Source organism: Vombatus ursinus, unplaced genomic scaffold (assembly GCF_900497805.2).
Source record: "Vombatus ursinus unplaced genomic scaffold, bare-nosed wombat genome assembly UNPS02014884.1, whole genome shotgun sequence".
Lineage (NCBI taxonomy): Eukaryota > Metazoa > Chordata > Mammalia > Diprotodontia > Vombatidae > Vombatus > Vombatus ursinus.
In genome coordinates, this window is record NW_020954662.1 from 899,111 (window position 1) to 925,799 (window position 26,689).

Consider the following 26,689-nt stretch of genomic DNA (forward strand, 5'->3'; position numbering starts at 1 on the left):
AAAGAGGGGGAAGGTAACATTTTAAATAAGAAGTTAATGTTTCCATTTCTTCTCCTGATCTTTCTTTTTGCTTTCTCCAGACATAACACATACCTCCAGGAGTGCACGGGACAGCGAGAGCCCACGTATCAACTTAATGTTCATGACATCAAGTTACTCTTCCTCCGTTTTGCCATGGAGCAGTCATTCAGCGTAGACACAGGAGGTGGCGGCAGAGAGAGCAACATACACCTAATCCCGTACATCATTCACACCGTGCTTTATGTCCTGAACACGTCAGTATCCCCTTCTAGTCCACCCAGCCACTCTCCTCCTCTTCCCTCAGTTTTCTTTGTTCCATATGTTGTTTCCGGAGTTGATGCTACAGGGAGGCCAACCATCTCTGAGATGTGACTGCCACTACTAGGAAAAGGAGGGGATTGGCGTTCCAAATGCTTTCCTTGCTTTGTCTGTGGGCTGCCAGGCGCAACTCTTGAGCTGGGTCATCAGCCCAGGGCATAGTAGAAAATGGCTACCATTGGCCAGACTGAAGGCCTATTTGTTCAAGAGAAATACCCGAGTCTGTTGCCTTCATCTCCCTCCTAGATGCATTTGGGCTGTATGTGTGTCTGTTGATGCTGGCGGGGGGGGGGGGGGGGACACGGCTAGAGATCACCTGGAAATGTCATCTGAATGGGAAGGCAGCCAGGAGAGAAGACAGCTTTGTTCATCCAGACCTGAATTATAGAGCAAATAGGTTGGCATCTCCAGGTGCTTTAGGAAGTGCTTAGGAGGGCAGAAAAGACAACTCACAGGGACAGTGACCACCTCCCTGCCTGTCCCGCCCCATGTCTGCCAGGAGTGACAGTGTATCTGAAGCCTTGGCCAGGCCCCCAAGGCTAGTTAGTGTGAGGATGGTCTTCCTTTGCTTTTTTCGGTTCTGCCTCACACTGTAGTTCTCCCTCCCATTTCCTTGTAAGAAAAAAGTCTGGTCTTGTCACCCATTCTTCATTTAGAAATAGAATGCACCCAGGCAGGTCCATATTTCAATGCATCGTCACTCGCTAAAAGATTTAGTCTGCTACGAAGCAGCGTCAGCACGGGCATCAGTGCACTTCCATCTCTTTGTGCTATATTTGGGGACTCACGCAGGGCCCATTCATTACCTAAGGAGAAGCACGGAGGCTCAGAAAGGGACGTGACTGTGAAAGGATTCAGTGGTAGAGCCCTAGCACTCACTGTGGATGTAAGGTCCGGGGCTCAGTCAGGGTCCAGGTGACTTTGGGTTTGATCCCCTCGGAGACCAGACGTGTGACTGAACTCCCGGTGAGGACCCTCCATCTGCCACAGCAGAGCAGCACCTTCTGTGACCTGAGGCTTAGAGGGGAGGGTAGCACCTGGAGCAGGTGGTCGAGTCAAGTAGAGATGGATCCTGCTGGCAGCATATTGATGTAGAGAACCACAAATTAGCAGCTGTTTGTGCTCTGTTGTATTTTTATTTATTTTGTTCAGTGTTTCCCAATTACATTTTAATCTGGTCCTGGCTCCTGCTGCCCTTGTGTTTGCCACCTCTGGTCCGGGGTGACAGGATCAGTCAGTATGTGTCAGCAGGGGCCCTTTTGAACCTGCTGAGGTTCTGCCTGTCTCTGAGGCCTGCTGTCTCATCTGCCACACTTCTTACCTTTGGCCAGTTAGATTTACACTGAGGGAAAACCCTTCCATTATACTAGATCACAGCCCCATCCAGATATTTCTTCAACTTGTGCCCTTGATGGCAGCTAGGCACACCTGAGGGTCTGGATAACTCAGTGTAAAGCCATGCCTGGATGGTGGATTAACAGCGAGGTCCTCACGCACGAGGGCTGGGGAGCAACCTCCATTCCAGGGAAACAGAGCTCTTGATTCCATCCTGAGTTGTACAGTTAAACCAGCCTACAGAGGCACAGCGTGGGGCTCCACAGGCATTTCTCCTTGTGGAAAATGAGGAGTGTAGACTAAAGGATCTCTCAAAAGTCCCCTTTTTACTTCTAGAATTCTTGGTTCCAAGTCCTCCTTCAGCACTGACACATCTGTGTTAAGAGTTTTGTTCAGCTCTGACATTCTAACACACTGTTTTCAGGGCCTTTCCAACTCGCACATTCTATAATTATATCCTTGGCTATTGTCTGGAAACTAGGGGAAGGAAACAATGTTTTTCTTGCATTCCCTCCTCCAGTTCTCCCCAGACCACTTTGTCAGGCTCAGTTTAAGGCTGCCTGCCATCTGCACCCCGGATTCCAAGATGCTGATGTAGGAGGGCAGAGTAGGGAGGTAGGAGCAATGTTGGATGCAGAGGACAGAGAAAACCTTGTCTTGACATAAAGAGAAAAGAAAACACTTCACTGTAAAGATACAAACATAGCCTAAGCTTTGGGTGTACGTCATGTAAAGACATGGAGAACTGGCAGGCAGGGTTGGGGGCGTAGTGCCGCTGATCTGGGAAAACGTCAAAGAGGGGCTCAGAGGTGAAAAGAAGGAAGCTTTGGTCGAGCCCTGGTTTCACATATTTTGGGGGGTGTTCTTTGTATTACAGAACCAGGGCAACTTCCCGAGAAGAGAAGAACTTGCAGAGCTTTTTAGAGCAGCCCAAGGAAAAGTGGGTGGAGAGTGCCTTCGAGGTGGACGGGCCCCACTATTACACTGTTCTGGCCCTTCACATCTTGCCCCCCGAGAGATGGCGAGCCATCCGAGTGGAGATCCTGCGGAGGCTGCTGGTGATCTCCCAGGCCCGAGCGGTGGCGCCAGGGGGAGCCAGCAGGTCAGTAGTCCCAACCTTGCCTGTCTTCTTTGTTCCTTTATGAAGTGGCTGCCCTGTGGTCGTGACTAGTGTATTCTCCCTGTATTTAAGAGTTGCTTAGCAACATGTATGTACTAAGTGAAGGAATGTTTATTTGACTCAGTAACTGATGTTAACCCTTTCTTGTCCTGTCAGCCAAATTCATTCACATTGAAGCTGATGTCCATGCCTGACAGTTGGCTTTTACCCCTGACAGTCCCAGTTCATTTCTTCCCATGTTGTTGTTTTTAAGTGACTAAAAAGTCACTTGCTATGTGAAGGTTCTGATACTCAAGCCAGCCGAGTAGGTAGGTGTCACAAGAGAGACACAAGTGGGGAAGGGCAGGAAGCCCTGATCAGGATTCTAGTAGAACCCATTCACCTTGATGTATAGAATAGGAGGAGTTCAGAATGGAAGGAACTCAGGGCTTCCTTTTCTGATTTAAAAATGAGCAGTAAGTTCAGCTTCCTGGGGTAGAATTACTTTGCTCTGTTTGGCCATTCAATTAGCATGCATTTGTTTAGTGCTTATTACATACTAGGCACTGTGCTCATTTCTGGAGATTTAAAAAAAAAACTACAAAAAGCAAAAATAGTTCTTCAGTGATCTTATATACTAATATGGGGGAGAGGAGGCAACTTGTGTAAATTAGAACTTAGAATATAAATACAGAGTAGATGGAAAAGCCCTAGTAGCTAGAGGGAACCAGAAAGGCCTGCTGGAGGAGAAACCAGGGAGTCCTAAGAGTCAGATGTTGGGAGGGAGAGCATTTCAGGCATAAGGAATTCATACAGAGGCACAGAGATAGGAATAAGAGATGGAGCCCAATATGGCGGCATCTAGGGTATGTGGAGCAGAGTCCGAGGTAGGAAGAGGTAGGAAGGGGCCAGGTCATAAAGAGCTTTAAATGCCAAACAGAGGACTTTATCTGTGATCTTGGAGGTAATATGAGGGAACCACCAGAGTTAACTGAGGGGAGGTGATATGGTCAGACCTACCGTTAAAGAAAATCACTTTGGCATTGAGTACAGGAAGGAGAGACGTGAGGCAGGGAGACCAGTCGGGAGGCTATGAGAGGTGATGAAGGCCTGAACTAGTTTGGCAGCTGTGGGAGTGGAGATGAGTTGTGAAAGTAGAAACAAGATTTAGTAACATAACTGAATCTGTCTGGTGATTGTCTGGTGATTGGGAGAGAGGAGTCCAGGATGACACCACGGCTACACACCACGGTGCCTGGGAAGAATGGTGCTTTTAGCAGAACAGTAGCAAGGTCTGTCATGGAGAAGCTAAGTTTGAGGGGCTTACCAGACGTGAAGGGAACTGGTGACGTGAATTTGTAGCTCAGGAGAGAGATTGGACTAGATTGATAGGTCTGGGAATCATCTGAGTGAAGGTGATAATCGAACCAGTGAGAGCTAGTGAGATCCCTAAATTCTGTCGCCCTCTTTTTTTCTCTTGACTCTGTCCTGTCCTTGTCAAAAAGCCATCGTTCACTCCATGTACTCTACTGTCTCCTCACCCTCACCCTCAAAATAGCTTGATCTTAGAGACCATTTGGACCAATCTTCTCAATTTACAGATTAAGAAACTGAGGCCAGAGAGTTGAAGCACCTTAGCGCAGGTCACACAGGGAGGGAGTGGCAGAGCCAGGGCTCAAACTCGGGTCTCTGAGCCCCCATTCCAGGGCTCTTTCTGGTAAACATTCTGTCCCCTCAAGGAATATTTCAGGCAGAAACAGGCCAGTTGCTATCAACTTTCCATGATTTGGACCTAATGAAAAGTTCCCCCAGAAACACTCTTTTAGAAGAATGAACTCCAAGTAAAGAAGCCGTAATGCTCTATGCTCTCTTCCAGATCAAACACTCTGTGATCTTAGGACACTGGGCCTCTCCCACTTTCCCAGTGTTTCCCAAGAGGCTAAGACCCAAATTATTAGTAGTTAATTTGCTTCCTTAAACCTGGAATAAGGTTAAGTTAAGGATACTGGGCTACTGATAAAACTCCACTTACATTAATGGAAAATGTGGTGATTGTTTATTTGGTTATGGCTCTGGAGAGCAGGCATGTGATCTTAGCCCACAAGGGCCTGTTTGAATTCAATTAAGGAGCTGGAGTCCATTACCATCCAAACCAGTTAGAGAAAAGATGATTTGGTTGCAGCCCAATTAGGAAATCCTGCATTAGCCACACTCTGAGTTGCCATCTCTCTGTAGCAGTTTAGTCACCTTTACTAATTGGCTTTAAATAATTAAGTCGGGTAGAGCCACCCAAGATTTCTGCTTACTAAAGCAAGGCAGCCAAAGGGAACAACACAAGGCTGTAGGTGGTCTGGGAGAAATGGGCAGAATTCTCACTGGCAGAGACTGGGTCTGTGTGGGTAACAGAGACCCCTGGGAGGAAAGAGCCATGCTAGAGGTGGGGTGGGGAGACTCATCCTTTTGGTTGGTGCCGTTGTCCTAGGTTCCTCCACAATAAATGGAGAGAGATAGCAATGGATGCATAGAAGTAGAAATAGAAGTCTGTTATTGACTATTAACATTTGTGCAAGGGTTACAGAAATAAACGCCTTCCCAAAAACTTATTAGTGATGGGACCTGGCGCAGTCTTATATTTTCTGCCTCTCCCCTTCCCCGCTTAGTACAGTGCCTGGCACATAACAGATGCTATAGAAATTATCATTCCTTTCTCTTTCCCTTACTGTCTAAATGCATAAATCCTCATCTATAAAATTTCAAAGACTTTGCAGATGTCTGTGGCTAGCCATACGTCATAGCAAGTGAAACATACAGAGAGTTGCCAAAGTAGATTATCATTATCATACAAGGCACCTGCTTCTCAATGAGTTTAGCCTTAGAAAGCAGCAGGAAAGGCTTCCCACTGTGAGAAAGGAAAGGGAATAAGTGCTCAGTGGGTAATTGGTGGCATTAGAAGAAGCACGGAGTTTACCATCCCATTGCAGCTAAATATGCTTCAGCTTTTCTCTTGACTCATTCCTACCTTATTTAGAAATTCATTGAGGAAAACTTAAAAAAATTTTAACCATGAACTTGGATTTCTTTGGAACTAGAATGTCATCTTTAGTAATCATAGAATTTCAGAATTGTATGATGCCTAAAGGATCCAAGAAGCCTCTTAAGGTTGGAAGAACATTAGATGGCATTTAGTCCCCCCTCCTACACCATGAAGGCATGCCCTTGATGCCATCCCTGAGAACTGCTTTGTATTGTTTCAGCTGTTAAGATTGCCTCCAAACTAGGAGTCTGACATGTTCCACTGGAGCCCTACACAGATGCTTTTGCATCTGTAGAGCTGGGACTTTGGATTCTGGCCTAGTGAGATTTCTCTTCATAGCTGTCCCACTATGATCTTTCCTAGAACTAGGATTTTTTCAGAGAAGGTCACAGGGGTTCTCCTTGTTTCCCAAGGAGGAGACTGAACTGAATCACTGGATTAGCTGAGGATGAAGCTACTTGGAGACCAAGGGGTGTGGTAAAGAGCCCTGGGATTATCCTAGGATTTAAAAGGTGTTAGGGTGGTGCCAGTGCGCCCTGTCTTGCCATTTGTCAGTGCAGTTTTTCCGTTCTGTTTTTGACATGATATGTATTTGGTGAATTCTGTTTGTTTGGCTCTCCTGGCTCACTGTTAAAACTCCCTTCACCCTAACCCTGCCATCCCCACTCTCTTTGCCCTCCAAAAAAGTAGGGGAAGGGGAATGGGCCCAAACTGGGAAGGGATGAAGCGACGTGAATCATCTTGGCCTCTTGGCATCTATAAAATGTAATGGCTGCACTAGGGTGCCCATGGCTCCCCACTTCATCTTGCCAACAAGGAAGTCAGGGCCTAGAGAGGGGAACACACTTGCCCAGTGTCACCTTGGTGAGTGAGGGACAGATTGGCATCTAAAACTAGGTCTCTTTCCATTGTTTGAGAATGATGGCCAAGCAGAGCTTTAGCTTCAAGCAGATCTGCTACAGTCAGGCAATGCAGGTACTTCTTGCCATTTCCATTATACCCCGTGATAATTCATCAAAACATATTTCTGAGGAGAGGGAGAAATTTAAAACTCAAAATCTTATGGAAGTGAATGTTGAAAACTAAAAATAAATTAATTCATTATTAAAAAAAAATAAAGAGGACTCAGAAGCCCAAGCAATTCTTCATTAAAAACAAACAAAAAAACCACTATGTGCTTCTAGAGAAGAGGTATTCCATTTATGTTATTATGTTTAGTTGTTGTGCATATTGGAAATCCAAATGTGTATGGGTTGCATTAATTTTTAATTGATGACAGCAGTGACATAGTCACTCAAAAATACAGATTTTTACTGTATCAGGTAGTATTTTTTTAAGTAGGAAAATTGTTGTGAAGTTACTGGTGTGCTAGAATATATTAGAAAAAATTTAAAGCTGAAAAAAAACCCCGCATTTTTAGCACAACATTATGATACAAGGAGAGCCATTGGGGCATAATCTGGAGAGAGGGCTGGCCTTGGAGTCAAGGAAGACCTGACTTGAAGCTCTGTTTCTACTCATACTAGCTTTGTGACTTTGGGCAAATTCTTTAACATCTCATTGCCTTCAGGCAAATCTCTTAGACTCTAAATTACAGAAACCCAAATGCTAATGTTCATCGGTGGAGGCAGTTTTCACTAAAGGAGTTCAAAGATGCTAATGAAATCACCAGTCACCCCCTAACAATAATAATACAGTTGCAGTCCTTTTTCCAAACCCAGTTTAATTGCTTCTTTTCATGTAAAAGTGCTAGTTTTGGGGGCAGCTAGGTGGCACAGTGGGTGGAGCACCGGCCCTGAAGTCAGGAGGACCTGAGTTCAAATCTGGCCTCAGACACATAACACTCACTAGCTTTGTAACTCTGGGCAAGTCACTTAACCCCAATTGCTTAAACAAAAAAAGAAAAAAGAAAAACAATAACAAAAAAATTACTAGTTTTTCATGAAGTCACTGAGAATATTACTATTTAACAGGCTGAACTCCAGGTTTACCTCTTTCATTGTAAGCTGTTTCATGTAAGAAAACATATTCTTAGAGACATATAAACCAAAGTATTGCCCAGCATTTGACCACAATCAGAAATTTCAATTTGTTAAGTAAGACATAGTGGCCCTGGAGTTCTACTTCAGTCATGACATCAATATAGTGGTTCCTTCCATTGGTGCACGTCTTAACCCTTGCCCTGCCTCCTTTCCTGGGAGATTCTTGACCATGATCTCCCATGGATTGTCCACAAGGGTCTACCTGTTGTGATCAAAACCATGTTATAGGATTTGTCCTATTTTGTGGGTCCCAGCATAACACTGGGCTAAGACTGGCTCACCTCCTTTTCTGATACTGTCTTTTTTCAGTGATATTTGGCAGGCCACTTGTGTTCAGGTCACACACAGCCCACTCACCCCTACTTTGGGAATGTTAGCTAATTCAGCTAAACATTTTCCCTCTCAAAGTCTGAGGTTAGCCACATCGGGTCTGTGAGCCATGTGGGACAGTCCGTTCTCAGGCATTTCTGATGTTGCTGACAACTCACTTTCCTGTCTCCTCCCAGACTGACAGATAAGTCGGTGAAAGACTACTCAGCCTATCGTTCTGCACTTCTCTTTTGGGCCCTAGTCGATCTCATTTACAACATGTTTAAGGTAAGAAAGCTGCCTGCGGCTCTCCTCAGGTGCAAGCACGTGGCAACCTTTGGTGAGCCAGGCGACTTCCCTGAGCGTTGCTGGCTTCCCTCCCTCTTCCTCCTCCTCACCTGCTATTTCCAAGAACCCAAGGTGACTTAAGCAGGGGAAGAATCCCCCCTCTTCATTTCTTTTTGAAGAATATCCCCTCTCCTTGCTCCCAACTCAGCTTCTTGAGGAAGCCTTCACTCCTTTAACATTGCTCATGCTTTCATGATATGTTTTGATACAGCCTGGCACTTTGTGATGCTGATGAGGATTCTTAAGCCATTTTTACACTTGGAAGTTTTGTATTTCTAGTCAGAGCATAAGCTCCCTCAAAGCACGTAGGACGAAGACAGCATGTCATAGCTATGTAACTTTAGGCAACTGATTTCCTCTGTTTACTATCTGCAAAATGACTTCTGAAGTCTCTTTTAGTGTTAAAATTATATGGTGAGTAATAATTCACACTTAGTGCTTCCTCACAATAAATAGCCCAGGGAGGTAGATGGTCAGTGTAGGCAGGGCTGTCATAACTTTACAGTGGCCCAGAGAGTCTGAGTGATTTTTCTACATCACACAGCTAGAGAGAGGTAAAACTGGGACCCAGATCTTTTGACTCCTACTGCCCTTCCACCTGTGAAATCTGTAAGATCAGGTCAGTTAAGACCGTGGCCCACCTCTCTGCCAAATTTTCAAGCACTTTGTTTTCCCAGGCTGAACGAAGCAGTTCATTTGGGGCCTTCTTTTGGAAGTGCAGGAATGAAATATGCTAGGGCAGAGAGGTTCAGTCACTTGTAATGGCTTGCCTACTGGTCCCACCTCCCTTCTCTCCCCCTCACCTCAGCTAGTTGAGGAATACTGATTAAGGTGAGGCAGTGTCTAATAATGGGTTATTAGGAGCAGAATGAATTGGGGTTTTGTTGTTCTTGGAAGCCATAAAAGGTCCTCCAGCTATAACTTTGATGTTTATAGCAAGTGGTATATTTTTCCAAGAGACTGAAATAACTGGATTGTCTTAAGGAAAAACCAAATTGACCTTGAGTAATATTTGTCCTGACCCTGTCTCTTGTTGGTTCTTGCAGAAGGTGCCTACCAGTAACACAGAGGGAGGCTGGTCCTGCTCTCTAGCTGAGTTTATCCGCCACAATGACATGCCCATCTATGAAGCTGCAGACAAGGCCCTGAAAACGTTCCAGGAAGAGTTCATGCCTGTGGAAACATTTTCAGAGTTTGTGGATGTGGCTGGTCAGTGTCACTCTTTTCCCTTTTATTCATTCATTTATAAATCACATAGCAAACTAAGGTATTGCTACTAGTTGTGCTGCTGTTCCTTTTGGCCTCTCCTGTACACTTAGGATCAGTGCAGGTGTAAAGTTGAGGTAAGTTAAGGATGCCTGCATGGAACTTGGATAAGATACAAACTTGAGTACACAGCATTATATTGTAAGGACATTCAAGAAGTCTAGAACAAAGTGCTTATGAGATCCAGGGGGAAAGGTCTTACCTACAGGAGATTGGGGAAGCTTCTTGGAGGAGGTGGCATACACATGAGGCCTTAAAGGATGGGTAGAAATTCAGTAGATAGAGAGGGAAAGGGAGGGTACTCCAGGTGGAGAGCAAAGGGGCAGGAGCACAGGCATGTTAAAGGGATGAAGCATAATCCTTTTAGGCTCCAGCAGAAGATTAATATGTGTTGAGGCTAGAGAAGTAAAGGGACCCCAGAGTGTAGAGGTCCTTGAGTGTTAGGCCAAGAGGTTTGAAATGTACTCAGAAGGTATCAAGGGACCATTAAATATTTTGGAGCAGAGAAAGGAGTAACCTGATCAGTTCTATGTTGAGGAGTCTATAAATACTTTGACTCTATGATTTGTTCAGTCACATAGTAGAGGTATCATCGGAAGTTGCCTGGGACACAGCTTAATTGACCTGCCCAGGGTCACATAGGAAGTCATTTTTAGAGGTGGGATTTGAACCCCGGTCTTCCTACATAATATGAATCTGACAGGCAGTGGAGAATAGAATTGGAGGAGGTGGGAAGCTCTGTTAGGAAGCTACTACATGAATTCAGGTGGGTAGTAATGAGACCCTGTACTGGAGTGGTGACCATGGGAATAGAATGGACATCAGTGATGTTATCACAGTGGAATTACTGGGGCTGTGTGTGTGTGTGTGTGTGTGTGTGTGTGTGTGTGTGTGTGTGTGTGTGTGTGTGTGTGTTCGTTACAGGTGAATGAAAGGTGAGGAAAAGGGAAGAGTCAAAGATGCAGGGTGTCACAGGCAGAAATAGTGAGATTAGAAGGAAGATCAGGTTCAGGGGGAACAATTATAATCTCTGTTTTAGAATGCTTAATGCAAACTCTGCTTTAAAGGTCATCACCTAAGCCTTCAAATCACCAGGCCAGAACTGGGAGTCAGACATTCAAAGACACTTGTTTAAGGAGGCATAGGAAGGAGTCTCTGGGTTCCTGCTGTCACCAGCTCTCCCTGGCAGACTCTGGAAGATTTGTGGAGATGCCATCCCACTTCTGGGCCCAATCCTGCTTTTGTGAGGGCTTGAAAAATTAGCATATGAATGGAAGCTGCTCTCTGGGGCTAAGCAGTCCCCTTCTCCTGCTTCATTTACTCTCCCTGGAGCTCGGAGCCCCTGTGTCTCTGCTGTCTTGTGGCAGGAGCTCCACTTGGTGGGAAAGGTACAGGTGATGAACTCGATCTCTTTGCTGAACATCTGAGCCCTAGGAGAACTCCTCTTTGTGGAATCCTTTCAAGGTTACAAAGCACTCTCTCTTTTTTTTCTTTCTTTCTTTTTTTTTAAAGGCAGTTGGGGTTAAGTGACTTGTCCATGGTCACATAGCTAGTAGGTGTCAAGTGTTTGGTCTGAGGTCAAATTTGAACTCAGGTCCTCCTGACTTCAGGTCTGGTACTCTATCCACTGTGCCACCTAGCTGCCCCACAAAGTACTCTCCTACAGATGATCTTCCATCTCGACAACTCCCTTCTGGTGCAAGTAGAGAAAGAGCAGGATTATTCCCATTATACAGCTGAGGAAACTGGGGCTTAGAAAGATGTAGAACTTGTCCAGAGTCAAGTGGTAAGACTCATTCCTGAAACCAGATGCTGCCGCATGCCCCAGAGGCTTCTCACTTGGCAGGGCAGGAGCTACTGAGGCAGAAAGCTTTTCACGTTCTGCTCGGCAAGAGAACGCAGAGTGGAGAGTGAACGTTACCATACGTCAGAGTTGTGGTGCTGCTGCTTCTGTTCTCTGTGATGTGTGGCTGATAAATGCATCACCCGAGTCTGGGCTCGTGGGTCTGTGATGGATTCCAAATAGAAAGAATGGTAAAGCCAAAAGAGACCCTGGGCATCATCGGGTTCAATCTCTTTCATTTTTTATGGATGGGGAAATTGAGGCCCAGAGAGGACACTTGCCTGAAGTCACTCTATTAATTCAGGTCAAAATGTCATTGTTTTTGTGCAATGGCTTTTGTAAGATTTATAGAGCACAGAGAAAGTGATGCTAAGGAAGTGAGTAGTGTTGCCTAGTGCACAGAGCCGGGGCCTGCAGTCCAAAGACATGGGCCTGTGTGGCCCTGGGCAGGTCATTTCCCCTCTGTGGGTTTCGTTGTCTTTCTCTACAAAATGGGAATAATAATTCTTGGGTTTCCTTATGGAATTTAAAAAACAAAACAAGACACTTTTTCAGTTTTAAAGCACTCTAGAAATGTGAGTTGCTCTTGTAATTGGGATCACAGAGTTAGAGCCAGAAAGAAATGGAACGAGGTCTTCTAGTCTGAGCCAGAGGTCCCGAAACCTTCAGCAGCTTGCCAGAAATCACCCAGGCAGTATTTAGCAGAACCAGGATTTGAACACAAGGCCTCTAGCTTGAAATTCAGTGGTTTTGCTACGGTGCAGCATGACCCATTAAGTTGGAGCTGGAAAGAACTATAGAGATCACCTTGTCTGACTCCCTTGTGCAGTTGAGGAAACCGAGGCCCTGAGAGGTTGTAATCACACAAGTTATACATGTTTGTAATGGAGGTTTTTATGGTACTTTGTGGTTTACAAAGTCAATTCACATAGATCAGTTCATTTGATTCTTACAGTCTTGCAAGTCAAGTGTTCTAAGTATTATTCCCATTTTATAGATGAGGAAGCATAAGAGAACCACAGAGATTAAGGGACTTCCCCAGTTAGCACAGAACCAAGACTTCAGCCCAAATCTTATGACTCCCACCCCAGTGCTGTTGGCAAGATGTTGCTCTTTAAGACACACTCTAAAGATCAAAGCACAAGAAAAGCAGAGCACATTTCTTCAGAGGAGAGAAGATAATATTGGGTGGTTGATTTCACAGGAGGCCGTCACTGTGAGCCTGGACTAGAACACAGGCCTCCTGGCTCCTGGCTGCCTTTGCCCACTGTACAGATATTGTTCACAGCAAACTTGCTGTCCTAATTATGAGCACACTGGAATATACCACGTGACCAGGAAAAAGCAACTTCTTAGAGACCAGCCTGGGACTAAGCGTCTGCAGTGATCCATCCAGGATTTCTTCCTCGAGCTAGGTGAGCCTCATGAACATCCTTCCTGTTGTTTTCTAGGCAGCCAAAAAAACTCTGGCCTCAGAGTGTAGAAGCCTGTCCTAGGTCCCCACTGCAGCACTTCAGAGCCAGTCCATCACTTTGCTGAACCTCAGTTGCCTTAAAAATAAGATATGGATGACAATACTCATACAGACTTGCAGGCCACCTGACAGGATGGTGGTCTAGACATATTCTCTGGTCTTCACAGTCTCTCACACCTCTTCAAAACAGAAATTATGTGCCAGAGATAAAGTAGTTTCAGCTGTCTCTCTAGTATAGGAAACCAGGATTCCAAACGAGGTTAAAACTCCATGAACTAACTAACCCCTAACAAGTACTCACCCCTTACCTGCTCTCCCACCGTTCGCCATACTCCAGCACCAAAACTGCCTAAGCCACTCCACAGGCTGATAATAGAGCTCAGCTCAGAGATCCGGACTCCATACTGCAGAAATCTGCTGATATGTGATAGAAGCCGGGCAGCACATGGAGACCGCTGGGCCAGAGAACTGAGGAACAGGGGGAAGGAGAAACTGCAGCACTCCACTAACCCTGAAGGATAGAGTCCGGTATCCAGATAGGATCAGTTCTGCCCCTCCCCCCAGAAGTTACTTGGGATAGAAACTGGGCTGGTGAACTGTGAGTTGTCCAGCATGGGAGGAGGCTGAGAGCTTTGAGGTCCAGCTCCCGGGGAAACTGTCATCAGAGAGGACCAAGTCAGAAAGTGAGCAATGGGGGGAAATAAGAAAAGATGGAAATATCGGAGGAAGAAAATTCAAGGACCTTGAGCTTAAGTAGATAAACCAACAGGGAAGACATTAACAGCCCAAGGAAATAATGGTCTCCATATTTAGCACAGGAGTTCAGGCACCTGTGGATGAATACTGCAAAACAGAGGAAAATGATTCAATACGTGATGAGGCAGAGGGCCCTGTGGATTTTGAGGAGAAATGGTACCACAGCAAATGGTTTAAAAGAGAATAAGAATTGGGCCTGCACAGCGGGAATAATTGGCAAAATTAAAAAACTTGAATCCTTCAGTGGCAAGTCTCCCCAAAGAAACAGAAGAGAAGATAACTGATTGGGAATGCAAATACATGTAAGTGTTGTTGTTATTCGTCCTTTGTTCTGTGACATCAGGAGGGTGATGTCTTGGCTTGCAGGTGAATTGGATTTAAGTGAGGCAGAGCTGTGCAACGTCATCAGCCTTACTCTGTTCTCCAGAGGAGTGGAAGTAAAGGACAATCTGGAAGAAGAGAAGCATAAAGCAGTGACATTAAAGGAAGTGTGCTTTACATGTAAGACAGGATGCATAGAGACAGCTTTAAGGATTATAGGTCTCCCAGCAGAGTACAACAAATCAAAAAACCTGAACACTCCATTACAAGAGAAATAGTACAAGAAAACTTCCTGGAACTTCTGAACACAGAAATTGAAGTACCAATTGAAAGAATCCGTAGATTACCTCCAGAAGAAAAAAAAACCCAAGGCTGCAAGCTCCCAGATACATAGTCCTTAAATTTAATAATTCCATTGAAAAACAGCAAATTCTGCAAATGACCAGGAGAAAAGACCTTCAGATGTAAGGGAAAGTAAATTCTAATGACACATTACTATTCTAACCCACCAGAAAATGCAAGCAAGAATGGAATAATGTGTTGCATAGAGCAATAGAGCACAAGGTGACCTACCCTATAAGTCTCCTAACCTAAATGAAAAACAATGGTGGTTTGACAGTACTTGTACTGTCAAAGTGCAGGGAGGGTTAGTGTGAGGAACACATTGTAAAGCTTATACTGTAGAAATAATAGTAATTTTAAAAATTATTTAGTCCAGAAACTTGCCCTCTGGTTCTGGAGGATATAGATGTAGGACAACTTAGATCACTTGGTCACTGAAAAAATAAGTTTTTATTATCATCATCATTAATTATGGGCCCGCTTTCTTTCACCAAAGGGACTGTAGAAGATATCCTTTAGCTTTCTATTTGACTGTTCTTTGGGTTTGATCTGATGGGAAGCTTTGTATCATTTTACACCTTTTGTTTCTGCTTGAGCTCAGTCATCCCGCCTCCATCTACATGGGACATCTAGTCATTGCTATTTGGACTTCTTATTTCTTCATCCCTTCCTAGGGACATGATCTCTCTTCTCTTAACAATGTCACCATCTCACAGTCTGTGGCAAGGAAGTTTGCAAGCCAGCACGAGCTCCTAGCAGAGGAGGGAGGGCCTTTACATTTTTAGACCCTTAACCTCCTTTCCTGCCCTTCACAGAAAGTGAAACTGTGGCAGAGTTCGCTTCAAGTTAGGGCTTACGGGGGGAAAGGCTAAGAGGACTCCGTTCAGGCTGGCACTTGGCCTCAGTTTGAGAGGCAGTGTTGTTTATCTCAGCATGGTACAGGGAGGAGAAAGGAGCTGAATGAATCCACAGGCAAGTTGGGGCGGCTGATTGACTTTCAGGCTCCTCCTAAGCCAGAACTTTATGCTATAACTTCATTATTTTTCCTGAGCTGTTATGAACTCCCAGAACACACAGACACACCTATTTTCAAATGTAAGTTTAAAATTTTTTTTTCAAATTCAAACAGAAATGATTTCTACCACTTCTCCCTGATATCCTTATGCATAAATGAGACCATGTTGACCTGTCCTCTAATAAATATTTATTGAACATCTACTGTGTGCAAGGGTCCTGTGCTTAACATAGACGGTGTGCAAAGATGATGACAGCATGGGCACTGCCCTTACGGAGCCTGGCACAGCCTAGAGGCTGGGATGATAGCAAGGCAGATAATTACAAAACAAGACAGATAAGTGTCACTGTCACAAAAGAGGTACAATTCAAATGACTTTGGGACCTCAAAGGAGGGGCGACGTCACCTCTCCCAGGGGACATTAGGGAAGGCTTCTTTAGCTGGGCTTTGAAGCATGCATAGGATTTTGTCAAATATTGGAGCTGGGAAGGAGGGGGCAGCCCACACGCTTATTCCAGGAATGGGGAACAGGCCCCTTTGTTCAGAGTAGGGGAGGAGGTTGTGAAAGAAAGCTGGAGAGGTTAAGGGGCAAGAGCACGAGGGCTTTGGTCGGCAATGGGGAGGCCTCGGAATGAGCATCTCTGTTTGGTTAGTCATGGCCTCTTGCCTCTGGCTCCCTAACCCAAGAGAGCCAGAGCCAGACGATGAGGGTGGCGTCCTACAGGCTTAGGATCGTCCTCACAGAAATGCTTTGAGAGGGAGTTGTAGCTGACCATCAGCTCTGTTGTCAGCATCGTCACAAAGTGCTGGCGTTAGGCAGCTTTGGTTTGAATCCTGGCTTGGCGACTTCTTAGCTGTGTGACTGTGGGCAAGTCACTTCCTCTCTCTGAGCTTAAAAGCAGTGTGGGGGGCAGCTAGTTGGCGTAGTAGTTAGCACTTGGCCTTTGAGTCAGGAGGACCTGAGTTCAAATCTGGCCTCAGACACATGACACTTACTAGCTGTGTGACCCTGCAAGTCATTTAAAAAGCAAAAACAAAAACACAAACACAGCATGGGCTGATGCTGCCTCCGCCCCCTCTCATCTGAGCCCTGTTTCCAGGTGGCTTTCGGCTCTAAGCCTCAGGGCTTCCCTTGCAGACAGGGCCCTGGGGTGGGGGTGGGGGGCAGCCCCCCACCTGCTCCGGATTGTGACTCAGCAGGACCTCCCAGGCTCCTCTGATCCTGACAAACTCTCCTGTGCTATTTTCCAGGACTCCTCTCAGAAATCAACTTCGCTGACAACTTCCTGAAGGACCTTTTGAACTCAATCCCCTGACCACCCAGCCCAAGAGAGTGACCGGCCATGATGGACCCCAGCCTGCCTTCCTCCCCTGTGTTTCTTCTTTCCTCGTGCTTTGGTTTCTTTCCGAGGGGCGCTGCTGTTAGCGTCCCCCCTCCCCCTCAGTTTGTGTGGGAGCAGCTTGGGGGGTTTAGACTTTCCTGTTTTATCTTGTGTGTGGTGCATTAGCTATGAAGTTATACGTACATACCCCAAGCAATTGGAGGACCCTGTACATACCAAGGGGCCATGAGTTGTCCTGGCCAAACAATACTTGAGTGTGCACATCTTGAGAAATAAGTGAATGAATAAATACCCATTGAAAAGGACATTTTGGTTGGTGCTTACACCTTTCAGTTTTGCTGGTGACGAACTTCTTTTCCTTGAGCAAACCCAGCAGTTTCAGAAGTTCAGCAGAGACCAATGGAGGAATCAGGATCTCTTGTCTTGGAGCCCCTTGGTGGAACAGGATGGGAGGATGTCAATGTGTCTTGGCTGGAGCAGCATTCCTATCCTCCTGAAGCCAAAGCCCATACCTTTTCTCTTAGTAACTCACCTTTTACAGTCTGGATCACGAGAACACATGATGCTTAATGCTCTCTGATAGGGGAAAAAAGGGGGCTATAAAAATAGAATGTCTGGCTTCTGAGTTCTTATCTGGAAGACAACTATGCTCAGTGGTGGCTGAGAAGCCACTGACAGTCATTTGGAAGTGTCTGGGACTTTAGTTTGATCCCACAGTCCAACGATTTGGGCTGAACTCAGTGAACCACATGCATCTGAACCCTCTGGCCACAGCCTCAATGCTGCTTAGCCAGTTTGCTGTTTGCTGAACCACGCAGGTTTACTGGCATCCTGGATTTTTTCTGTAGCCGTTCTCAGATGGTAGATGTTCAGCTCATTAGCGTTTATTAAGGGAGGCTATATGCTCGGTACTGGGAATATGAACAAGAGCCTTGCTCCTCTAAGGGAGGGGGACAAGGTACAGCTACCTCATCCCCCCTCCCTTAGAGGAGCAAGGCTCTGCGAAAGAGAGAGAGGTCACTGCGAATGAGAGGGCCAGTGGTTCATTCCGAGCTGCCTGGACTTAACTAGAACCTCCGTGGGCATCCACTGAGGGAATAGAGATCAGGGTGTTGCTCCCCTTCTCACCCTGGCATCTCCCTAGGCCCAGTGATCTTCTTGGTTCTCTGAATTAATATTTCTTCCCTCCCTCCCTCTTCCCCCAGTGTAATTTCTTTTATTGATTTATCTCCTGTTTTTGTCTACCATAGTTGATTTTTCCTTTACCAAGGCAATCTATCTGGGGAAAAAAGATGGCCTTTGCAAGTAGTCATGGAAAATTCTTAACTTGAATTTCCAAAAGCCCAGTTATGTGAGTTCACCTGGATACCTCCTTGGATAGGGTGACTAGTTCAGCATTTCTTGTAGTCCCAAACTAGGGGCAGGAGTGTTCATAGGGAGTTTGTCTTTGACCCTCCTTCTACCATGGAATCATTGAGTATTTCTCACTTAGCGGCTGAACAGAAGGACTACATGTGACTAATTTCACCTTTTTCAGTTTGGTTCTGCAAACAGCACACATTTATTAAGCACACATTATGTGCGAGAATTTTGTGCTACACACTGAAGACATAAAGACAGAACTAGTCCTTGCCTCAGGGAGCTTTCATCCTGTGGAGGGATATAAGGTAGGTTGAGGAAAGAGGGAAACAACACTACTGATTTTTGAGGGAAAGAATCTTACATTATTGAGTGCAAAGTTACTCCTGTCCTGAGGGGAGAGAAGCCCCACAGGAAAAACAGTAAATACTCGTGTTTTCTCTGACACATTCTTTTGGGGAAATCATTAAGCTCTCCTTCCCATATTTCCTCAACTTTTGGAAATCTATAACCACGTACCCAAGGCCCTTCTGTTCCTTCCCATAATAGTGACATCATGGGAAGGTCCAAAGTCCAGGAGGGTGGTGCTTAGAATGCTGATAGCAGCATCCATACCCTCCTTTTCCCTTCTCCTAAACTGTTAAATGTAGGGGAGACATGGAGGGGCAGAGGACCTAGGAGCTGGGAGTCACAGTGCCTGCTTTGGGAGGAGATGCAGTGTTTATGTGATGTGTTCCCTATCCCCCCCCCATAGAGCTTACAGTCTAATGAGGAAATAGGAAACCTCAGATGACTGAGCTCTCAGGTCTTAACTTCTAAATCTCTTATCTTAAAATATCTTCAGAAGAGCATGATAGTACATGGTATTATGTAATAAGTACATTAGAGTGGTACAGATCTGATACCAAAGCGGAAAGACCATAAGGAAGACTTCTCAGAGGAGGTGGCAATTCAGTTGGGCATTGGGGGATAGATCTATGGACGAACAGAGGGAGGAATGATCTCCTAGCCATAGGGAGCAGTAAAAGAAGGCAGAGGTCAGAGAGGGTCACTCATGTTGGAAACTAAGTTAATTTGGATAGAAAATCAGGTTAAAAGAGGGGAGTAATAAAAGAGAAAGTTAGAAAGGGAGGCAAGTACCTTACTCTGGTGAAGCAGAGAATTCTTTCAGGGACAGAAGTGATCATAGAAGAGGAAATGGACAATTTTGCATGCACAAAATGAGGGCAGCTGGTGTTAGAAGAGAAGATGGTATTTGGAGAAAGTGTTGCAACAAGTTCTTTTAAGGGTCTGACATCCAAGATATATAGGCAGTCAGTACAACTGTGTAAAACCAAGAGCCGTTCGCTGACAGGTAAGTGGTCAGAGGAAATGAATAGTCAATCTTATCAGCAATTTTCTACATCACCAATAAGAGAAATGCAAATGAAATTAACTGGTTTCCCCTCACATGCATAAGACTGGCAGGGATAAGCAAAAGATGAAAGTAGCAAATGTTGGAGAGGCTTTGAAAAGATAGGCATGCTCACATGTACTTGGTAGAACTGAGTTGGTCCAACAGTTCTGGAAAACAATTTGGAATTATATCTCAAAAGTCACTGTACCTTTGTCCTAAAGTAGTAAACTCTTTTAACTAGCAATTCCACTACGAGTCAGGTACCACAAGGAGGTTGAAGGTGGAAAACTGTCTCACGAATGCAAAAAATATTTTATTTTGTTAATTTTTTTATTTTAAACTTCAATACAAAATAGGAAAAAAAGCTTAAATACTAAAACTAAAATAATACAAAATGAGAAAAGAAAAAAGCATTGCCATGTGCTCAGCAGAAAGTGAGAGAGGATTCACAATATATGATAAATTTCCATTTCAAGAAAGCCTATATAATAAATACTGCACGTTGTGTTGAGAGCTACAAAAATATTTTAGAACAACACTTTTCATAGTAGCTAAGAACTCAAGACAGAAGCAGGTGCCTCTGTTGAGGAATAGCTCTGCACTGTGGCACATGAATATAATGGCATATTTATGATACCATGAATGGATAGGAAAAATTCAGAGAAGCGTAGACATGTATGAAGCGATGCACCGAATGAGGTGTGTGGAACCAGGAGAACTATTTGTGTGACTGCTGCAGCGACGCAAAGAAAAGCAGCGTTGAAAGACCAGAACTTTGGTCAGTGCAGTGACCAGGCACAGTCTAGTGAAGCTTGCCTCAAAGGGGAGGTGGTGAACGGGGCCACGGAAGGAAGCACTCCTCAGAGCTGGTCAGTGGATCCTCGTTGGTTTATTTTGCTGGACTGTTTATTTGTTAGATGAGGGAGTTGATGGCAATTGACAGCGGTTTTCAAGGGAAACGAAAAAGCGTCGATGAAAGTTAAAAAAAAAAAAAGGGATAGTACAGGACCTCAAAACCTTAAATGTCAGGAAAAGATTTTTGAGATGGACTGAGTAGAGAAAAGTGCCACTGGAGGTTTTTGGTATGACATAGTATCCTAGCTCCAGAGCTGGAAGGAGCCAGCCTTTTACAGAAAAGGAAACCGAGGCCTGAGGTGGGGGGAGGCTCACTTAACCTGCCCAAGGTTGCACAGATCGTAATTGGCAGACAAGACCAAAATCGCATAATAAGGGAACAGCTTTACAAAGGACAGAGGCAAAGAACACTCCTCCCCAAGCTATTGCAGTAGTCCAGGTTGGCAGCAGCGAGCCTAAAGTAAGACACTTACTAGCTGTGTGACACTGGGTAAGTCACTTAACCCTGATTGCCTCACCAAAAAAAAAGAAAAAGCAAAAAAAAGGGGGAGGAGGTGCAGCTAGGTGGCGCAGTGGATGGAGCACTGGCCTTGGAGTCAGGAGGACCTGAGTTCAAATCCGGCCTCAGACACATAACACTCACTAGCTGTGTGACCTTGGGCAAGTCACTTAACCCCCATTGCCTCTCAAAAAAAAAAAGGGTTGCAGAGGAATAAAAGGCAGATTCAGATATGAGAGCTGCTGCTCGGGGGCTCAAGTCATGATTTTGGCAGATATTCTAAAGAAAGGCTCAGCAAAGATGGGGAGAAGACACTGAAGATTTTTCAAACATGCCTCCCTGTTCACCCATTGAGGCCCCATCTTCAGGGCTCCCCTGCCTAAGAAGGCTTAATGTAGACCCAAGAGCTGATAAAATCCTGCCTTCCTCACTCCTACTCTTCTTGCCCAGAGAACGACCCCTTGCCATGTCAAAATTCCCCGTGAACTCAGAAACAGGTGGAACCCCAAAGTAGGCTCATAAAAGCAGAAGGCTGACAGCCTCGCCCTCCTCATTCCTTCGCTGGCAGCCTGGGTTATTTTCTCTGGACAAATCTAAGCTGACGGGTATGTTGGTTGGTGTCCCAAGGTCAAATATAAACTCCTCCACTTGGCATTTAAAGCCCTTCGCAAGTTGGCCTCCACACAATCTCTGATCTAGCTCACTGCCTTGTGTGATGTTCCTCACGCGTCACGATGCATGTCCAGACTGGGCATTTTCCCCAGCCATCCCCGAGCTTGGAATGCGCACCCTCCTCTCCTCTCTCCACCTCTCCCCTCTGGCTTCCTCGGAGTCCATGCCTGTGCCTTCTGAGATCACCTCCCTTTACACTGAATGTCTTGTATGTACGTTGTTTTTTCCCTGTTTCCTCCCCTCATTACAATGTGAACTGCTTGTGGACAGGAGCCTTGTTTTTTGTTTTTCTTTGTATCATCAGAACTTAGTACAGCGCCTGGCACATAGTCTCTTAATAAATAAATGCTTATTAACTGACTGACTGGTCATAGAATGTTAGGTCTTCAAAGGCTCTTGAATTTAGAATGTCAGAGATGAAGAGCCTTTAGAACCCGGAATGTCAGAGCTGGGAGGGCCCTTAGAACCCGTAATGTCAGAGCTGGGAGGGCCCGTAGAACACAGGATGTCAGAACCAGATGGGACTTGGGGGTCAAGGGGGAAGTATGTTATAGCTAGGGGGAGCCTTAGAATAAAGGTTAAAACTACAAAGAACTATAGAGTATAGAATGTCAGAAGTAGAAAGGACTTATTGTCTAGTCCAATCCTTTCGCCCAAAGCACTCAGAAAGAAGCATTTATTAAGCACCTTCTATGTGTTAGGCAATATGCTAAATGCTTTACAAATATTCTTTCATTTGATTCTCCCAACAATCCTGAGAGAGGTAGGTGCTATTATTATCCCCATTTTACAGTTGAAGGAATTGTCCCCAGGCAGGGACAAGTGTTTTAGACCTGTCTCCCCAAAACCTCTGGGTACCTCTAGGGGCCTTCAGCCAGCTCTTCATGTTACTTCATGGGAGAAAACATTGCCGCCCTGAGGGAGCAGCCACCGACCCACATGGGTGCATGCAGTTCTCATGAGAACAGAGGAGAAGAAAACAAAGGTAGCTTGTTTGGAGATCCCAGGTGTAGGCATGACCACATGGTAGGTGTGTGTGTGGTTTGGGTAGGGTGGGGATGGAGAGAGGAGCATGCCCACTGAAATCCTGGTCCAAGCATTTCTCAAGATTGACTGGATTTCTTTCTCTCATTACCATTCTACCTAGGGTCTGTCCTTTTCAGCCTTCCTCCTTTTGGACTTTTCTCTAGAAAAGTCAGGGGTCAGATTTAGAAAACCATCTGGTTTTTAAGGTCCCTTCCAGCTCTAAATCCTGAGATGCTCTAAGTGCCACAACCGTATGGAAGGAGGGCCCTCCCACTCCGATGAATTCCAAGTATGGAGTAATTCTAGTCCAATCCCCTCATTTTAACTGAGGGCCAGAAAGGAGAAGTAAACTCAAGGTCAAACAGGTCATCAACAGGAGAGGCAGGATTGGAACCCAGATACCCTGGCTTTTCACTACACTTCAGGTAGTGAAGGGGCACTTGGCAGGGGCCCTTGGTGATCCCCTCTGTGGACAACCACTCTTATCCCTTGTCTTTTGGGTTCTGACACCAGTATCTGTTCCAAGGTCATACCATCATTGAATTTCGACCTTGCCGTCCCAGCTAAAATCCCACTTTCTCCATGTGACTTCTTTATTCCTCTTCATGCGAGTCCCTTCCTTGTGTTCCTGATTCCCAGTTAATCCTGTCTATATCTAGCTGAAGTCACGGACTGGTTTTGCCTTTTTTTTTTTGTTTCTCCAGAGCTTAGCCCAGTGCCTGGCATGTGTGTAGTAGGTGCTTAATAAATGCTAGTTGACTGGCTGACCAGAAGAGCCCTGCACTCAGGGAGCTCACAGTCTAGTGAGGGAGACAACGTGCAGACAGCTAGATTAACTGATTTACCAGAAATCACGGAGCTCGTTTGTTAGCAGTAGGGCCTAGGATTCCAGCCCGGGTCTTTAGATGCCAGATCCAGAGCTGTCTTGGTTCAGTAGTGGTTACTGCTGTTACACAAAGTCTTGGAAGACTAAGTCATGCTCTAGAAGTGTTTCATGTGGTTGGGTTCCATGAAACTGGATAGATCTGCCAGGGTCAACACCCCACAGTAGCCCTGTCTCAGGCTTGCTCCTCGGCCCTCCTCCAATGCAGGCGCCTTCTGTGGTTTAAGAGAAGCTCTTCTGGCCAGCAGACCTGGAGGCCCTGAAGCTTGTCATGTGCTCAAGGTGGGGACCAAGACAGGGCTCAGAGACATTCTGGCCCAAACCCAAGCCCGCAGAGCCCGATGTTCTCACTGTCAGGTCCTGCTCATGGCTGATGAGCAGGGGCGCTTCCCAGGACTCCAGCCAAACTGCTGACATGGTGGCCCAGCAGGTTTGAGACAGGTTGTGAGCGAGATGGGTGTTATGGGCCTTCCCCACAGGCTGGAGCAGGAGGGACTGGTGCGAGCAGCACTTTTTCTAATGCTGACAGAGGTGGGGGGCAGAATCAAAGGACCTGGGTTCAAATTCTATTTCTGCTCTTTACTACCTGTATGTCTTTGGGCATGTCCCCTAACCTCTTTATGCCTCAGTTTCCTCATCTGGAAAATGAAGGGGTTAGGGTAGCATTGGAAAATAGTTGAGACTGAGTCTTGTGAAATTATGATGACCACATTTGACCCCAAAGAGGAGATTTGAGAAGGCAATTTCTAGCCTTCTTTGCACAGGTGAGGGACTGTGGGTGTGGAAAACTGGCCTGGTGAATAAAGTGTTGGACTTGGAGTTGGGGAGGCCTGAATTCAAGTCCTTCCCCAAACACTTCCTAGCTGTATAACTCTGGGCAAATGCCCTTAACCTTCCTCAGTCTCAGTTTCTCCATCTGTAAAATGGGGGTAATAATATCACCTACCTCCCAGGATGGCTGGAAGGATTAAATGAAATAATAATGGTAAAGCCCTTAGCACAGTGCCTGGCACACAGTAAGTGCTATATATAAATCTTAGCTATTGTTACTATTAGTTTTGTTTTTTTTCCTGTGTGTTGGTTAGTTTTACTGAGCTGTGTTTTTCCTCTTTTTGTTTTGTTATAAAGAGTTAGCTCCCTGGAGGGGGCAGGGAGAGGAAATAATTGAGATGTAAAAATGAAAGATAGCAATGCAAATTTATTTTTTTAAATGATATGTTGTAGGAAAAAAAGGAAAAGATTTTTTTTTTAAATGAGAAGGGTTGGAATCAAGGGCCTCTGAGGTCGCTCCTGGATCTGTCCTAGGAACTTTAATTTTTTTTTAAATTTTTATTATACCTTCTACTTTACAAAACATTTTCCTCACAACAAACCTAAGAAGTAGGCCTTTTTATTTCCACTTTGCAGATGGGGAAACTGAGGCTTGAAAAGGTGAGACAACTTGTTTAAGGTCACACAGGTGGGAAGTGATAAAGCCCAGATTCTCAGAGTTGTTATTAAAATGGTGTTGTCTAGAAGGATGGGAGGTGGGGTAGGGAATCCAAAAACAGCTGGAGAAGAGCCTAGCCCTGGGGTTCTTTCCATTGCCCTAGGCTGCCTACTTAAATATTGTAGCAGCTGCAATTCCACTTACCAAAATTTACCAGACCACTCTCTCATAACAACCCTCTGAGGAGGGTGAGGATTGTCTTCTTTGCACAGGTGGGGAAACTGAGGCTCAGACAGGGCTGTGTGAGTTGACCTTGGTCCCACAGCTAATGTTGGACTTCGGAGACCATAGAATGTTAGAACAGGGATTGACTTTCAGATGCTAATCTAAGGTCACTGTCAGAACCGAGATTTGCTCTAAGCCATCTCTTGTGACTCCAAGCCCAAGGGTGGCATGTGCTGTCCCATACCAGCTTGGGTCCCTTCTTCCCCAACAGACACCCCCAGTGAAAGAGAATTAGCTCTAGTTCCAGATTTGGTGGCGATTGCAACACTCCGGAGCTCTGTAGCAGTTTTTAGGCCCCTAAGGTCTGGGCTCAGCAGTAAAACCAAGAGAGTAGGAGCTAACGCGCTCCTTCCAGGAGGAGGAGATGATTTTCACCCTCCCTCTAGCAGAGGTCTTTCCCTCCTCTGCGAGGGGACCAAGCCTCCTTGGGTCACTACTGTTTCCTAGTTGCTTAGGAAGGTAGGACAGCCCATTATGCTTTGGAAGTGAGATGTGGAGGGTGTTGGTCAGCCTGGGTGGTTCCTCGGGCTCACTCAGGCCCATTGTAAGCTGTTGGGCTTTATCTTCGTGTCTGGTTGCGTCCAGGAATGCCGCCTAGCTGTTCAGCAGCCCCAGTGTGCTGGGTCTATTCAGCAGCTTAGGTCTGAGAGTGACAGGGCTGGCCGTGAGGGGGGACAGGCAGTGCCACTTGGGCCAGGCCAGGTTAAATGAGTTATCATGGTGGAATCAGGGGAAGAGACCAAGAATGGGATTTAGATTCCATATCCTGGCTTGTCTCCCAGTGCCTAGATCCCCATAAAATGGGGGATCAGGTGGCGATGAGGACAAAATACTCCAGAAAAGCCGTGATGAGCAGTAAAGTAATATCAAGTCTAATATATAGGGCTTTAAGTGTTACAAAGCTGGAGGAAATATAAGAAATTGTCACATAATTTTAAAACTGGAAGTACTCTTAGCACAAAGTGTCACAGCTGGAAGATCAGAGCTGTAAAAAGCCTTGAACATGGAATGTCAGGACTGGAAGGATCTTAGAACATATAGAATCAGAGCTGGGAGGGCCCTTAGAACCCAGAATGTCAAGTTGGGGGGGACCTTAGAACACAGAGTGTCAGAGCTGGGAGGACCCTTAGAACATAGAATGTCAGAGCTGGGAAGGCCCTTAGAACCCAGAATGTCAGAGCTGGGAGGGCCCTTAGAACTCAGATTGTCAGAGCTGGGAGGGCCCTTAGAACCCAGAATGTCAGAGCTGGGAGGGCCTTTAGAACATAGGATGTCACAGCTGAGAGGGACCTTTGAAAATGAAATTTGAGAGCTCAAAGGGGCCATAGGAATCATTGAGTCCAGCCCGCCATAGTTCACAAAGGAAAGAATCAGGGCTTGGGGCCTAAGAAGATGAAATGACTTTCCCAGGCTCTCAGA

General features: G+C 45.6%; 1 protein-coding gene across 5 annotated transcripts in view; it reads left to right on the top strand.

The window, feature by feature from the left end:
* LOC114028481 (E3 ubiquitin-protein ligase UBR4) overlaps positions 1-17,173 on the top strand; it is a 147,511-nt gene extending 130,338 nt beyond the window's left edge. For all 5 annotated transcript variants that reach the window (XM_027842733.1, XM_027842730.1, XM_027842731.1 and 2 more), the window contains 5 exons: positions 81-275; positions 2,552-2,776; positions 8,356-8,446; positions 9,553-9,715; positions 16,775-17,173. In XM_027842733.1, the coding sequence (XP_027698534.1) occupies positions 81-275; positions 2,552-2,776; positions 8,356-8,446; positions 9,553-9,715; positions 16,775-16,839 (739 nt within the window). In that variant the 3' untranslated portion in view covers positions 16,840-17,173. The remainder of the gene's footprint in view (positions 1-80; positions 276-2,551; positions 2,777-8,355; positions 8,447-9,552; positions 9,716-16,774) is intronic.
* The last annotated feature ends 9,516 nt before the right edge of the window (positions 17,174-26,689 follow it).